At 41.1% G+C, this 13,673-nt stretch overlaps 2 protein-coding genes across 9 annotated transcripts in view; one reads left to right on the top strand and one right to left on the bottom strand.

Moving 5' to 3' along the window:
• LOC125886296 (zinc finger protein Aiolos-like) overlaps nt 1-13,673 on the top strand; it is a 66,511-nt gene that overhangs the window by 17,888 nt on the left and 34,950 nt on the right. The window contains exons 1-2 of one of the 4 annotated variants that reach the window (XM_049572380.1): nt 4,190-7,179; nt 11,781-11,886. In XM_049572380.1, coding sequence (XP_049428337.1) covers nt 11,784-11,886 — 103 coding nt within the window. In that variant the 5' untranslated portion in view covers nt 4,190-7,179; nt 11,781-11,783. Of the gene's footprint in view, nt 1-4,189; nt 7,180-9,979; nt 10,167-11,780; nt 11,887-13,673 lie in introns of those variants that run through there. The other 3 variants (XM_049572381.1, XM_049572379.1, XM_049572382.1) reach the window with 3 other exon arrangements.
• LOC125886297 (SWI/SNF-related matrix-associated actin-dependent regulator of chromatin subfamily E member 1-like) lies at nt 693-11,135 on the bottom strand. 5 transcript variants are annotated; one of them, XM_049572386.1, is made up of 11 exons: nt 11,068-11,135; nt 9,916-9,966; nt 9,556-9,599; nt 9,136-9,240; nt 8,215-8,295; nt 7,772-7,903; nt 7,378-7,549; nt 3,994-4,166; nt 3,793-3,894; nt 2,953-3,214; nt 693-1,928 (listed from the first exon to the last, which is right to left on the bottom strand). In XM_049572386.1, exons 2-11 carry the CDS (start codon nt 9,920-9,922, stop codon nt 1,726-1,728), a joined length of 1,281 nt encoding a protein of 426 aa, XP_049428343.1. In that variant the 5' UTR covers nt 9,923-9,966; nt 11,068-11,135; the 3' UTR covers nt 693-1,725. The 5 variants fall into 5 exon arrangements, with proteins under 5 accessions (XP_049428343.1, XP_049428344.1, XP_049428342.1 ...); XM_049572387.1 differs by lacking the exon at nt 11,068-11,135 and adding an exon at nt 10,745-11,031 and having other exon boundaries at nt 9,142-9,240; XM_049572385.1 differs by lacking the exon at nt 11,068-11,135 and adding an exon at nt 10,745-11,030.

The raw sequence follows: 13,673 nt of genomic DNA, 5'->3' as shown, positions 1-13,673 counted from the left end.
AATTGCAGGTTTCGTCACATGATGCCACTGGGCCAAGACCTTTCCCCCATTGACTTAGTCTAGAGTGTAGAGGAGACACATGATTCAGTTTTTTTTTTTTATCACCATTTACGTTAGTTGAGGGCTAAATTATAAGTTAGCCACTCTGCTGGTGAAAGTGTCCACACAGTGCAGAAGCAGAGTGGAAGATCAAGGTAAGTTGATACATGGAAGTCAAACTTTTTTGGCTTCATATGCCACTTAGAGACTTTCATAGGAATGAACATTGTATCCAGTTCGCACACATGCATGTCAATGTACACGAGCCCTCCCTTTCATGTCCCACCGGCTAGCTAATTGCCACCACTTTACACCTTGTCATATGGCGGTTACCACTGATAATAGTCACAGAAGCGCACTGTCCACATCAGGTTTCCCCCCAGGTTACCACCGTTAGCTCTGTCAGTGCGGTTAGCATCATTAGCACAGCTAGCACTGCTAAGCGCCACCATTTCAGCTCATTCACCTCCATGTTTGCTCAGGATGTCAGAGGTGAGAGCCAGTGCAGGCAATCCCAGTCTAGACTCTGAATGTCTTGAAGCACCATTAAATTACGCCTGTTTGTACCATAAATGTAAATTTATATTTGTTTATACTCAGAGATAATCACCTTGCATAATGTTTTTTGAAAACAACTGAAGCACAAACTTGTTCAGGGTAGAAAAGTTTATTGGTATAAATATGAAAAAGGAAATTCATTTTAAGACTGCATGTTTATGACTGTTCTTCAAGCTGTTTCACGACATGAAAATCCATGTTTAAGCAAACCTCGTTACACTGTGTACACAATTACGGTACATTTAAAAGTTTTTAGGCAGAAAATTGCAATATTGAGCATAACACAGAAATGTTCTAAGCGTACTGCTTTTGATTTGATTGACAGCTAGCAAACTTGAGAACACTGGTAGTTGAGCATTGTACAGCATTGATGATCATGTGATATACTTATGGATGGGCCGGGACAACCAATACACAAGTATAATAAAAAAATGCTGATAATAAATAACAAATAACTACTACTAATGACTACAAACTCCTGAGACAATACTGTCACTGTAATACCGATACAGAGAGTAAACAAATGTTCTCCCACCAAGGAGATGGTCACCCAGCTCTTCACAAGTAGGCCAACTTATTCTTAAAAAAATTGCAACATGCAAACATAATAAAAGCAATAGGGACACTACAATACAAAGGACAAAGTTAAATATAACACTGAGCAATGTTTAATTCATGTGACAGCTTTTTTGATATAGCCAGTCTTAATCTGCGACGATCTGGGATCTGCCAGACATAGTGCTAGAGATATGTATCAATATGTGCTGAAGAGGGCTTGTATGGGTTCTTCCAAATGGCAATGAGGCCTATGGAGGAAATATAGTGCTTTCAAGCAGGCTTTTGTGGCGCACTTAGCAGCCTTTAATTTCAAAAAGGACCACTGCTTCGTCGGCTTCAAGTGCTTTATATTTTTCATTTATTTGTATTCAGCGCATGTCTGTGAGGCTTGGTATTTTTAAACTCAACTAAAACATCATCTCTGCCTCAGGGTTGTTAAACACTGAGCCCGTCTAGACATTCTTCATATGCTTTGACAAACTGAGATGATACTGTGCAATGTATGTTACTGAAGGGTGATGTCAGAGGCCAACAGATGCCTTACAGTTCACAGACAGTCAGGTGTTGGACTCAGTGGGCTGCTCTCGCCCGGCTGGGCCCCTCTGGCAGCTCACTAGTCGGGGCATCTTCTGTCTGAGCAGAGGTGGTCTCTGAGCCCGTGTTACTGTCGCTGGTTCCCTCCTCCATGGCTCCCTCTGGGACGCTCTCCTTGTCCTCCGTCCCCTCCTCACTGCCCAGAGGGGCCTCAAGCTCCTCGGAGGCTTTCGGCTTCCCTGAGTCAGAACAAAGGAATATTTTGCACAGGTGTGTAGGAGAGGGACGAGCAGAACACAACTTCTGGAAAAAAACTCCCACACACTGTCTAATTTGCAAAAATTATGATTTTGATGCTGCAATGTTTTGGTGACTATACCTTCATCAGGCAAACAGTTTTGTAACAACGAGAGGCCATCTTAAGTAGGAGTAGCTGTGAGTTTACAATCAGTCACGTTACCCATGTGCAGTGGAAAAGCGTAAATACCAAACACCAATTTGTTTAACAGTCAAAAATATTATACACAGAGATGAAGGAATAAAGAAGTAAAGATTAAAAACTGCCTAGTGACAATCATAAACATACCCCAAAAAGTTTAAATTAGATAGGTACGTTCTTAAGAATAAATGCTTAATGCTTAAGAACTTTTAGGAATCTTTTTATGTTACACAACTTTGTCTGATGAAGGTCTAATCACTGAAATGTCGCCGCATTTAAATCATTATTGATTGATCGTTAGACAGCGTGTGGAAGTTTTTTCTACAAGTTGGCTTCCCTGAGTCAAAAGAGTAAGAAAATTACATGACGTTAAAGAAATATTTCACTGCTGGAAAGATGGTCTTCTCACAAGACTATCTATGCAGTAGAAATATGCAAATCGTTTTGCAATGTGTGCAATATGACCAGAGAAAACAGAGAAAAAGGGGCTGTGGCATTTGCTTTTGCTCAAGAGGTAGAAAACCTACAACTACCAGGATGCACTGCACCGCACTGGACTGATAAACACTCCTGCTGGTGGGTGACGTAATGCGAGTTACAACACTAGAAAACAATATGCCAGCTATTAACAGACGATCTTGAATTTGGTGCTGGTAAGATGGCTGGAAAGTTTAACATTGCTCACTTACACATGCTACCCATGCTGCTATGATACAAAGCTGGTTGAAGTCAGCAAAGTATCCCTTTAAATGTTTAAAAAACATGACGCCCTGCAACTGAGTCAGATAGCACCACAGCCACAACTTAAGATCAGTGTGGCTCACCTGGTGTATCTGTGGTGTTAGATTCTGCCTCCTCGCCCTCCTTGTTGCTGCTTTCACTGAGAGAATTTTGCTGGGACTTGTTGCCATGTGTTGCACAAATGTGTTTTTCTTCCTCTGCTAAGACACAGGTGGGGGCCTCTCTTGCACCTCGGTCTCCTGCATCCTTCTCACGTTCTGCCATACGTTTGCGGGCCGCCTCTTCCGCTGCAGCAATCTCTGCAGAAATCTTCTCCATGTCCACTTCCACTTTCATACAGCAAAGCTTAAAAGAACAGTAATGATGGAATTCATGTCAAAATGAGAAAGCAGTGGCTGCACTTTTGAGTAAGCTGTGCGTGCTCTTTAAAATTATGTGTCTTTCACTTTACAAAGGTCAGTGTTGGCTGAACATGCACGTGCAGGTTGGACACAAAGCGACAATTTAATTTAACTACATTATGTAACTGAATGAGCAAATAGTTCTGTTCATAAGTACAACAATGTTTCAGTACAAGTTCAGTCTTGAAAATGCTGCTTCTTAATGCCTCAGTGACTTGATGTTGCAATGAGCTCTGTGAAGGACAAATGGCACCGCCTGTTGTGAACAGTGGAAACTGCACTTGACTGCACAGTTCTGCATCTCATTTCAGAACAAAGTTGTTATTATGGGGGCTGCAAATTGTAAATGATGACAGATACATGATCGCCAGAACATGTGGATGGAGTTAGCAGCAGCTGGTGGCTGTAAGGAATGCGAGGCAGCACGCAAAAAAAAACAAAAAAAAACAAAAAAAAAAACAGGCAAAATGAAGCTTGTGTGCGAGTGAGTGATGACCGAGCTTGATGTAGAAGATGCCGTACCCTTTTGAGCTCATTTGTGAAAGACTCTGTGGCTTCGATGAATTTTCTTTTCTTGTCCTGGTGGCGGTCTTCAATCTGAAGCAACTCTGCCTCCAACTTTCTCTGTGACACAAGACAGGCACCACAGTTATTATATTATTAACCCATAAAAAACAAAACCGTTTGCTAACCATTACGTGAGGATTAGAATAATGACCATACCTGGTGTACCATCAAAGACTGGACCTGGCGTTTAAGGACCTGCATGCGAGCAGTGGTAACAACTGACCGCACATCTGGGACGACGCTCTCACTGAGGATCTCGCTGATAAGACGGTGGTTGCGTTGGAAACGAGCCGCCGCTGAGTGCTTTATTGAAAACCCATCGTCGTAATCTGAAGACATGAAAAAAATCTGAGTTATGATTGTCTTAGAAAATAGATTTGTGTACACCTGTCAACAGGCAAAGAGAAGACGTGTTACGCAGTCACCATCCACAAGTACGAGAGGCTTCGGCAAATTACAGCACACGTGATACAAAACAAAATGATGCAAATACTGCTGTATCAAGACGCTATAAACATGCGGAGGATATTGCTCAATATTTATACAGAGTTGGAGTTAAGTATAGGCCATTATGTCAAAATACATCCTTAAGCAAAGCACAACCGTTATTGTTAGGCGAATGGGACAAGCGGTTAATTATAACCCACTGTATGTGGACGGCTTCAAGATGTAGTCTGCAATTTTCCTTCGTCAGCAAATGTACTTTTTTGTCTTACATGTATACTCCACTTCCATTTAAATACAGGATCATAGTGCAAGAAAGTAAAGACATTTAAGACAGTAATCATCCCTTGTTACTTTTTCCACACTGCAGTGATAAAGAATTCCAGATGGATCCAAATGGATGTTTTTTTGCAAATGCAGAATAAAACACAGAGCTGTGTTACTTTCAGGGGCGTCTTTGACAATGACTCTGTTACACACACCTTAATATTCCACTGTTATTCTAAAGATGACAGTAGTAAGCCTTTTTCCAAATGAAGCTTTTTTCAGATTAAGATGTGGGATATGCCAATATCATTTTGATTTTAGCATTCTTTGAACAGTACACTCAGAATAAGCATCTCAGTTGGGGTTTTTTACTGCATTTTGCGACACATGACCTCTTGCCTGTGTGTCATCGTGGCTACATCGTACACAAACCAACTTGTCAACAGTTTGCAAGGCTGCAAGTAGAGATGCATGCCCAAAATATACGCCCACATTTCTGTTGGGAAGCAGAAACGCACCTAAACATTATGCAAGATTCAGATCAACATTTTTTTTGGGTATGTGACAACCTGACACAAAGAAGCAAAAAGGCACAAGCAGCTCTGGCCGTTCACTTTTCACATTTAGATGTGATAAATGACATATTAGGGCATGCTAATCTTAGTATGCATGGCTGAATGTAAACAGGAGTATTAGTGGAATATTTATTTTCATTAGCAATGTAAACAGCGTAGTGGGAATATTGTCTTTTACGGAGTAAAGGCAAAACCTGAACTGTATCTGCCTGAATTGTTACTTATTTTGGTGAATTTATATTTTAAAAATCCCTTCCTATTGTTCTTTGCTCTGGCTTTTATAGGATATATGGCGATAAATGTATCTGTATACAGTCACCCTCGATATTTTCAGTAGAATTCAGGACTCAATCAAGAGAGCACTGACTGCAAAACATGTCTTTGCAAGACAACAAAAATAATTTGTTACTTTTCAGCTAGTCTTGTGTCTCCACAGTGCTGTGTCAGCACTGGAGAAAGGTCTGAGACCATCTGTTAGTATTCCACTATAGGGACAAAAATGCTCTAGGACTGTTTTTGGTGGAAAATTTGCTTTTGTGGCACGTTGGGAGGCAAGCACTGACATCACAATGTTACAACGATATCAAAGAAGCTTGTGTGAAGTGGAGTGGGTCGGTAAATTGGTGAAGTCAGTGTCACTGGCACATGCCGCTGCCAGGATAAAAAGATGTGGCAAATCAACTCTGACTGGCTGGATTAACATCGGGCATGAGAGTCCTGTGAGCTTTTAGAAAGTGTATTATCAAGTTGTTTTATTCTTTGTAGATCTTTACAACAATTAACCTAAAGAACAAAGCAGGCATGCCTCACTGCACGAATGAAACCTTCATCAAAACATGTAGTTTTCAGTGTGTAGGTTGTTGTTGTTGTTGTTTCCTGTAGCGAAGGGGATTTTGGAAAAGGTAACTTGCAGACAGCATAAGGGGAGGAGAATGCTGGCCTAAATAGCTGGAAATTGGCAGGTGTATAGCCACAGATTACATCCAGTAAGTCATACTATTTTTCAACACAAGTTCTGTAAATGAGAACACTGAAACATACTTAACCAAACACATGTGGGTGTGGAAAAAGTTGAGGCTTGTTTCGTAGACTGTGATAACTCTGACATGTTATGGAGAATCTACAAGATCATTAGAGTATTTTTAAGTGATTATTAAGTTTGATTCCGAAGCAGTGACTTGATTGCTATGAATTTGAACATTTGAAGAAGGGTTTTACCAAATGAGTAAATCTAATCTGTCTGTAGTGGATTTAAAAAAAAACGTTTTGTTTTTAGAAGGTAAATATACAGTTGGATCACAGTTATATTAAACAATACACTGTTTTTAGAAATTATGTTACTGTTTTCTCAAGTGGCATATTTATTTACCTGTTGGCTCCCCTTTTATATTTCCATTTGTCAACATTGTTCAACGCTATACCTGATGTGCAGCCATGTGTGCACCCTTGAAACTTTCCAGAGAGCAGAAATGAATCTTATCTGCCATGTTTAAAGTTTCAAAGGTGCTCATACAGAGAGTCTGACACCACAACAGGAAACAGTCAAGGGAGGTCATACATTCTGGAGGTGCTGTTTGAGAATTCATTTTCTTTTACGGTCCAAAAATTCAGACAAATTCAGTCTCACTAATTTTTACAACAACACTATGCACACAATTAATGTTGTTTCAGGTTATTTTGCATTACAGATTTTACAAACCATGGCACCTCCTGAATGCTTATCACAACAGGCATGTTATGTCAGAGCTGCTTTGATGCTGCTGAGAACAGAACAGGAGAAACCAGTACATAGCAGCTTAGAGTAGAATTTCTTTAAGACTGTGTTTATTAATAAAGCACAATCTCTGAGTGTGTAGCCACCCGGAGAGCTTAACCTCATTTAATCATTGATGTACGTGCAGTCAGTGGAGAACACAACCCACTGGGATACCAGCTCTGACATTTTTATGGTCTGAGGTGTTTCTAAATAGCAAATGGTTTTATCTGCAGTTTTCCTGTACATCATTATCTTCCACTGTGACCCAGCCAGACCCCAGACGAGCATCATTTCCTTTAGGTGGGTGTAACTCAAACTTCATCTTCTGTGTGTGTGCGTGTGTGCGTGCGTGTGTGTGTGTGTGTGTGGGGTGGGGTGGGGTGGGGGGGTGGGGGGGGCGTTGGACTGGCAACTCTGTGTGGCCGTGCTATGGTAATTACAGCTCTGTCGCACTGCTCTAAACCCTGGGAGACAAAGCATTTAGCAGACTGGCCTTACCATCTGGATCTTCCGCTGGCTGAATGCTCATATAAGGCTCGCCCTTGTCCAATCTGGACTGCCTCTGGCGGCTCTCCTCTTCCAGAGCTGCCTCGGCCCGGCTTTTTGCATTGACGTAGGCCAGGTAGGCTGGCGAGTTGTGATAGGCCTTCATGCTCTCATTATACTCAATCTACGGTGGAAAAGATGACAGGAATGTCGAGGAAACAGAGATGGCAAGCAGACACAACGTGGACCCTCCTTTCTATCAAGTACGACAAGATAAGGAAAGAGGTTTACTCAGGAGTGTAAGAAAGGAAGGAATGATGACTGGAGGGACCCACAACTGTTGGAGACACATCTACTGGGCACCCATCAGAAAAACCCCATAGACACCCCTTGTAAAACAACCAACCTTCTCTGCTTCGTAGTCATTCAAATAATCCTGTTTCTCCTCATCAGTGAGGTCCCTCCACATGCCACCGATTATCTTCCCAATTTCCCATAGCTTCAGATCAGGATTGGAGGCTTTTACTTGATCCCAAACCTGGTGATGAGAACCAGACATGGGTGTGGGGTTGGGTTGGGTTGGAGGGGCTATAAGTGGTTATCTCTTTGCAGAGAGGTCACAAACCAGAGGAGGCCGTGTGCTTTAAACTCCATCTCCAAGGTGACAAATCCCACTATGTGATGTAGACAGTCCTAGCTAAGACACCTACCTCCATAAACAACTGCTTGTGTCTGAAACAAAATGTACGTCTTACTTACTCTGAGCTGACACAATATCTTAAAAGCAATGCATCCCTGTCTTCCAGCAGAGCACATAACAAAGGCAGCAATTACAAACTGTGTACTTACCTTACGACTATATCTCATATATGGCATCAGTGGCTTATCGGGTGGCTTGGGTGGCTTTGGGATATTTATTCCGGAGGAATTCTGAGAGACAGAAAAAGAGTCACCTTAAGACACAGTTGAGTTGACCAGGCATCCATTTAAACACTCTGGCTAACCTAGGTTGAGTATATCTTATCAAACTGTGTGCAGGTGCATTTTATTTGGCATAAAACTGTTTAAAAATGTGATTTGGAATAAAATACAAGATGCATTTCTTATCATTTCAATTAACCCAGTTTAATTAATGACAGTCTGAGGCCAAACACAAGCCTGGAACCCCACAGAGTACAATGGAACAGTGCTGACTGTGGAAAAAAAAATACATCAAAAAAATCTCACTTAAACTGAGATTTGCCCATAATGCCATTATCAAAGTCAGCCAACCACAGCTTGCATGCAGCGACTAAATTACTGCTCAGCAGCCAGAGCCATGCAGCGAGTCTGTAATACCATGGCAACACTGATGGCATGGGTTACTTTACATGGCTGTCAAAAACGCAGACTTTGAAAGGCAGGTGGTATTTGAATACACACAGATGGACTCTTAGCCAGCCTGCACTGTGATGGAGACGGCAGAGGGAGGTTGGAATGAATTTCAGATTCATTCTCAGTCATGAGTGAGGCTTCTCATTCTGGCTATTCTGCAGCATCTGCACTTACGACAGTGGCAATGCAAAAATATATGTAATGTAATTTGCTCGAAGCAAAGCAGAGGTCAATCTTGTGTAAAGCTCCAATGCCATTGTTGCTCAGAGAGGCTTCTGCAGGGTCTTCCTTTAAATAAGCAAGCGTACTGTTCAGCGATTGCAGATTTTATTTCCTCCACTTGCGTCTGCCTGACATTTTTTTGGTCACCTTATTTTCTCTACATTAATATCATACCGTTACCCGACTGTTGCTGCTTTGGCTCCCTCCCAGTCTGTAGTTGTTGTAGGCCAGATGGCTGTATGGGTTGTACCCCACAAACCCGGGAGTGTTGGGCATTTGCTGATGGAAATAAATGAGACAGAAATATGAATGAGAGAAATGACATAAAAGAAGGAAAGGGGAGGGGGGGACCCAAGACCAAAAAAGAAAGAAAGAAACCAATGAAAGAAGCTGGGAAAATGCAAAATAAAGAAACTTGCATTCATGCCGAGGCTACAAAGAAATCATCTTTTCAGAAGCAGTGGTGTATCAGCACGTAAAGTGGATACAACAGAAAAGCAGATCTCCGGAAAAAATATATTTTAAAGCATGTACTTAAATTAAGTCTCCGATACCCAAATAATATTTGGTGTTACACTAATTAGGAATACTTACTGTTGTAGGGGCAGGGGGAGGGGGAGGGGCGTAGGATGGTCTCTCTGTTGTGAAAGAAAAAGGTCTACATGAGACATCAGCATCAGTCCAATAATACAGCAGATTATCTCCAATTTAACCTTCTAATCTTCACTATGTCCCAGTGATTTCTTCTATAAAAACTTTATTTCTAAATGAAATAACACCATCTATGACCAATCAGACATCAATTCTCTGTTAGTGCTTGATACAACTGTGATACTGAAGGTTGTGTCACTTAACAAAGGTTTATGAAAACAGCAGATCTGATTATGCATTTTAATGTCATCACCTACAAAGGGCTTCATATCACAACTAGCTAAAACACTCCCAGATCCTTACTTGACATCTTTGCAGTGAGGAGACGGTTTCAGTCTATTCCAGTCATTGGCTCTGCAATAAACACATTTTAGAGTAGGAGAGCATTTTATGTTATTGATGAGATGAACTGTTTTGACAGGGTGGTTCATACATGGCACAAAACAAAGAGATGCCGATGATGACGCTGGCTAGCAACGACTTTAGCTCCACGTTAGCGTAATGCCACTGTGAACACTGACAGGCAGGAGAGACCGTTGGATATAGCATTTCATGTTAGCAAGGAAACATCAGTTACAGCGTTCATTTGTTCTAGATGAAATGCACAAAATGTTATGAATATTTGGATGCAGTAATGGGTGAAATAGCAGTGGTAGTTAGGACTGGCTGGTTTCCACCGTTCATCTGACAGCTAGCGCTACATCTCTGCGGTGTCAGTGCGTGTAGAAAGTTAGCTAGCAAGCTAACGTTAGCATTAAGCTAGCTAGTAGCTAGTGATGTAGCTGGTGTGATATGTTCCTCCTAGCTAGGTTAGCCGCAGACACCAGCAACAAACAGAACCTTAGTAAACATGCGTGACTTTAATTGCAATTATAAGATATATATAGATATATATAGGATATAGAAATTCGATGCTGTATTGTTAGCTTGGTTCATACGCTAAATTAACGTTAGCAGGCTGGCGGCTAGCTGGTTACATAGCCTAGCTACCTACATGAAAAGGAAAATGACATCTGAGGTTTTCTTAGCATGCAACGTCAAGTCAAACCAACACGTCTACATAAATAAATCCCCTTAGACATTGACGGTGGCAAGCACGCATTGATACTACAGTAATGGCCATAAAACTCACCATTAAAACCTCTAGTCCCCACCACAGCTGTGGCTTTGACAGGGAAGGCTAACCCACCTAGCTCAGAGAAACAGTACCCACAATAAACGAATGAAATGGGGTCCACTCGTAAGATTCCTGTAGAATCTTCCAGAATTGCACCCCCACCCTCTCCTCATTACAGCTGTGCTTTGCCTCGATGCCGATGCTCGTCGCCCTCAGCTGTCACTGCTGCGGCTCTCACTTATTGATGTGACATCAGAAACATCTCTTTCCTAAAGATCAGTCTTTCCATTCAGAAAAAAAGAGGAGATATCATAACAGCGCAGTTTCATAGGACTCACCATTATACCTACATAGCTTTATCTTCAAGGTGCAGACGTGCATCATCATAAGATTTATCAGAAACACAATGCAGTGTGTTTACTCATGCATTGCATAGAAGTAAAAAGCTGATCCACATTATCATTTTCTCTGCAAAATACATTAACTTTACCTCATATCAAAAGTGTGCCATGTCAGTGCAGGTGCTCTGCAGTTTACACCCATTTTTTTCTACCAGGCAATAATCCCAGGCTATATTATTTTTAAAAAGTTGGAATTATTATGTGACATAATTATTATTATGTCACTTTATGGTAAGTTGCATTAAGGAGGCTTCACAGGCCACTAAGCTTTTGAGAAAATCAAGGTTGCCCTATTCACTGCTCCCTCTTTGTTAGAACTGAAATACTTAGAATTCTTGTTCACATTGTTCGAGAGCCGCCCAGGTCAGTAGTTGTAATAGTGTGTTCCCTAAAGATAACAATCCAAAGCCTGCAGGATTTAGCCTATATCTCTGCCCATTCAACCTGAATAGTACTTGTTTTGGATTTGTTAATTGATTGTGTTCATTGTGACCCCATTTCTGTCTGTTTACACTGCACACTTGAGAGCTTATTTTATTTCTGCTTGACCTGCATCCTGTATAATATGCATGCAGACACTGCTGTGATCTCATCTGCAGGTGTGGTGCTTCATGTTCTTTTTTTTTTTCTTTTTTTTTTAAACTCACCAGGCAATGGCCAGAAAGCTGTATGGATGGGACGGGGAGCAGATTCCACACCAGGCGTGGGCAGGACCTCGCTTAGCGTCGGGACACCTGTGCTGGAGTGCGTCTGGAGGTAGGACGAAGGTCACATGCCTCCTGTAAGCTACTGTGCAGCTTTAGCGGACACTCACGCAGGGCCTCCCAGGCACAGCTGTGGGATTGTGGATGCCCAGAGGCAGAACGGGGCCTGTGACATTTTGAATCAATCAGAGGAAAACCCATAAAGCTGTTCTTGTAATGCAGCAGTTCCTAAGCCTGTAGAGCTCCTCAAAATAGACTCAGGCAGTGGAACTAAGCAGACTTGAAAGTTTACTCTGGTGGTGGATGGTAGAGGTATTTTTAGAAGCTGCCGCAGTCAGATTATTATGATGTATCATAACATTATGATGTAACCTGTCTGTCAAACCAGCATTCAACATATGCTCAGGGAAACATATGGTGCATCGTCCTGCTGACTTGTTTGGTTTCATAAATTCTGTTAAGTTCACTGTAAATCAGGGGCGTTCAACATTTTTATGACTGACTGCAAGTTTCGGGAGCCAACATATGACTGAAGGAAAAATGCAGTTGCAGGTTGTCCACTAAAATCGCTAACTTTAGCTAACAGCACTAGAATAGATAACAGAATGTAACCCCTGCAACACTAGTGAGGTGAGGTGTCGCTAGTTGCTCTCTACAAGTTGTCACCCCTAACTTGACAGACACTTGCTAGGGGGGCACAGTTGGATGCAGTTACATTGTGGTGTATTAAATGTGGATTATGGAAAGTAAAGCATTGAAATTGACTGCAAATAATTAAAAGCTAATGCACGCATTCCATATCATGTTCATAGCCGCACAAAATGTTTCTTAGGGCTGCCATTGGCCTGCTGGCCAGACATTGATCAACAAAGCTGTAAATGTTTTGTTTTCTGTCTCTGGCCTGGAGGCAACATATTGACCTTTTCACCATTCGATAACTGAAGCAGGTAGACTGACAAGCTGTGTAGAATTCTCACACAGCTCAATAAGCTGTCATGCACCAACAATCTTTTGTCCAAAGGTTTGTTTCCTGTTTGATTGTATCACAGTATCTATGGCTGCTTTGCTGATTTGGAGCTCAAAGGTGGACAATGCTGTACTTACCCAGCAAATCACATCATTAGGAAAATGTCACATGTCATCACTTCCTCTGATAAAACTATCACTGCTACTGGACATTTGAAGCAGATGTCAACAATATAAATATAAAATCTGATAACAATATGTCCTCATATATTGTTTTTAACATAACATGACTCAAACATATTTTCACTTAACCAAGATATTTTGTGATCAAATTGAAAATTTTGCAGTTGTGAAAAAAAAAACAACACAAACAACAAATATAAAATAAGTTTTAAACATTAAGCTTTGATGGCAGTTACATTAGTGCCAGTTATAACTAAAAACAACGCAAACAAATCACAAATATGTTATATTTAAGTTCAAATAAATAAGATTCAAACACCCAAAAAGCCCTTAAACATCATATTATATTAATATAACATTCTATTATATGTTATAATAAATACTTAAATGAAATCTTGTGAGATGTGGTAAATGCATTTTTATACCTCCGTGCTGGCAACAGCTGTGGCCAGTAGGCGTTAAATTTTCAGGTTGTCTGTCATTCTGTACGACTTCACATCCGTCCATACTGTATGTCCCATTATCTTGAAAGCAATATCTCAGAAAAGCCTTGAGGGAATTTCTTTAACTTTGGCACAAACATCCACTTACTCAAGGATGAATTGGTTTGAATTTGGTGGTGAAAGGTCATTTTGACCTCACAAAATGGCCATATCTCAAGAATTCACATTCTAATAAATTAGAACAAAA

Source organism: Epinephelus fuscoguttatus, linkage group LG3 (genome assembly GCF_011397635.1).
Source record: "Epinephelus fuscoguttatus linkage group LG3, E.fuscoguttatus.final_Chr_v1".
Taxonomy (NCBI): Eukaryota; Metazoa; Chordata; class Actinopteri; order Perciformes; family Serranidae; genus Epinephelus; species Epinephelus fuscoguttatus.
Note: the sequence above shows the minus strand (reverse complement) of the source record. Positions and strands in the feature narration are given on the sequence as shown.

Excerpts from the sequence above, each read along its gene's own strand:
- LOC125886297 (XM_049572386.1), bottom strand. Across the intron at positions 7,550-7,771 it reads ATGACTACGAAGCAGAGAAG|ATTGAGTATAATGAGAGCAT; the intron begins GTTGGTTGTTTT and ends TTTCCACCGTAG. Across the intron at positions 3,215-3,792 it reads TCACAAATGAGCTCAAAAGG|CTTTGCTGTATGAAAGTGGA; the intron begins GTACGGCATCTT and ends TGTTCTTTTAAG.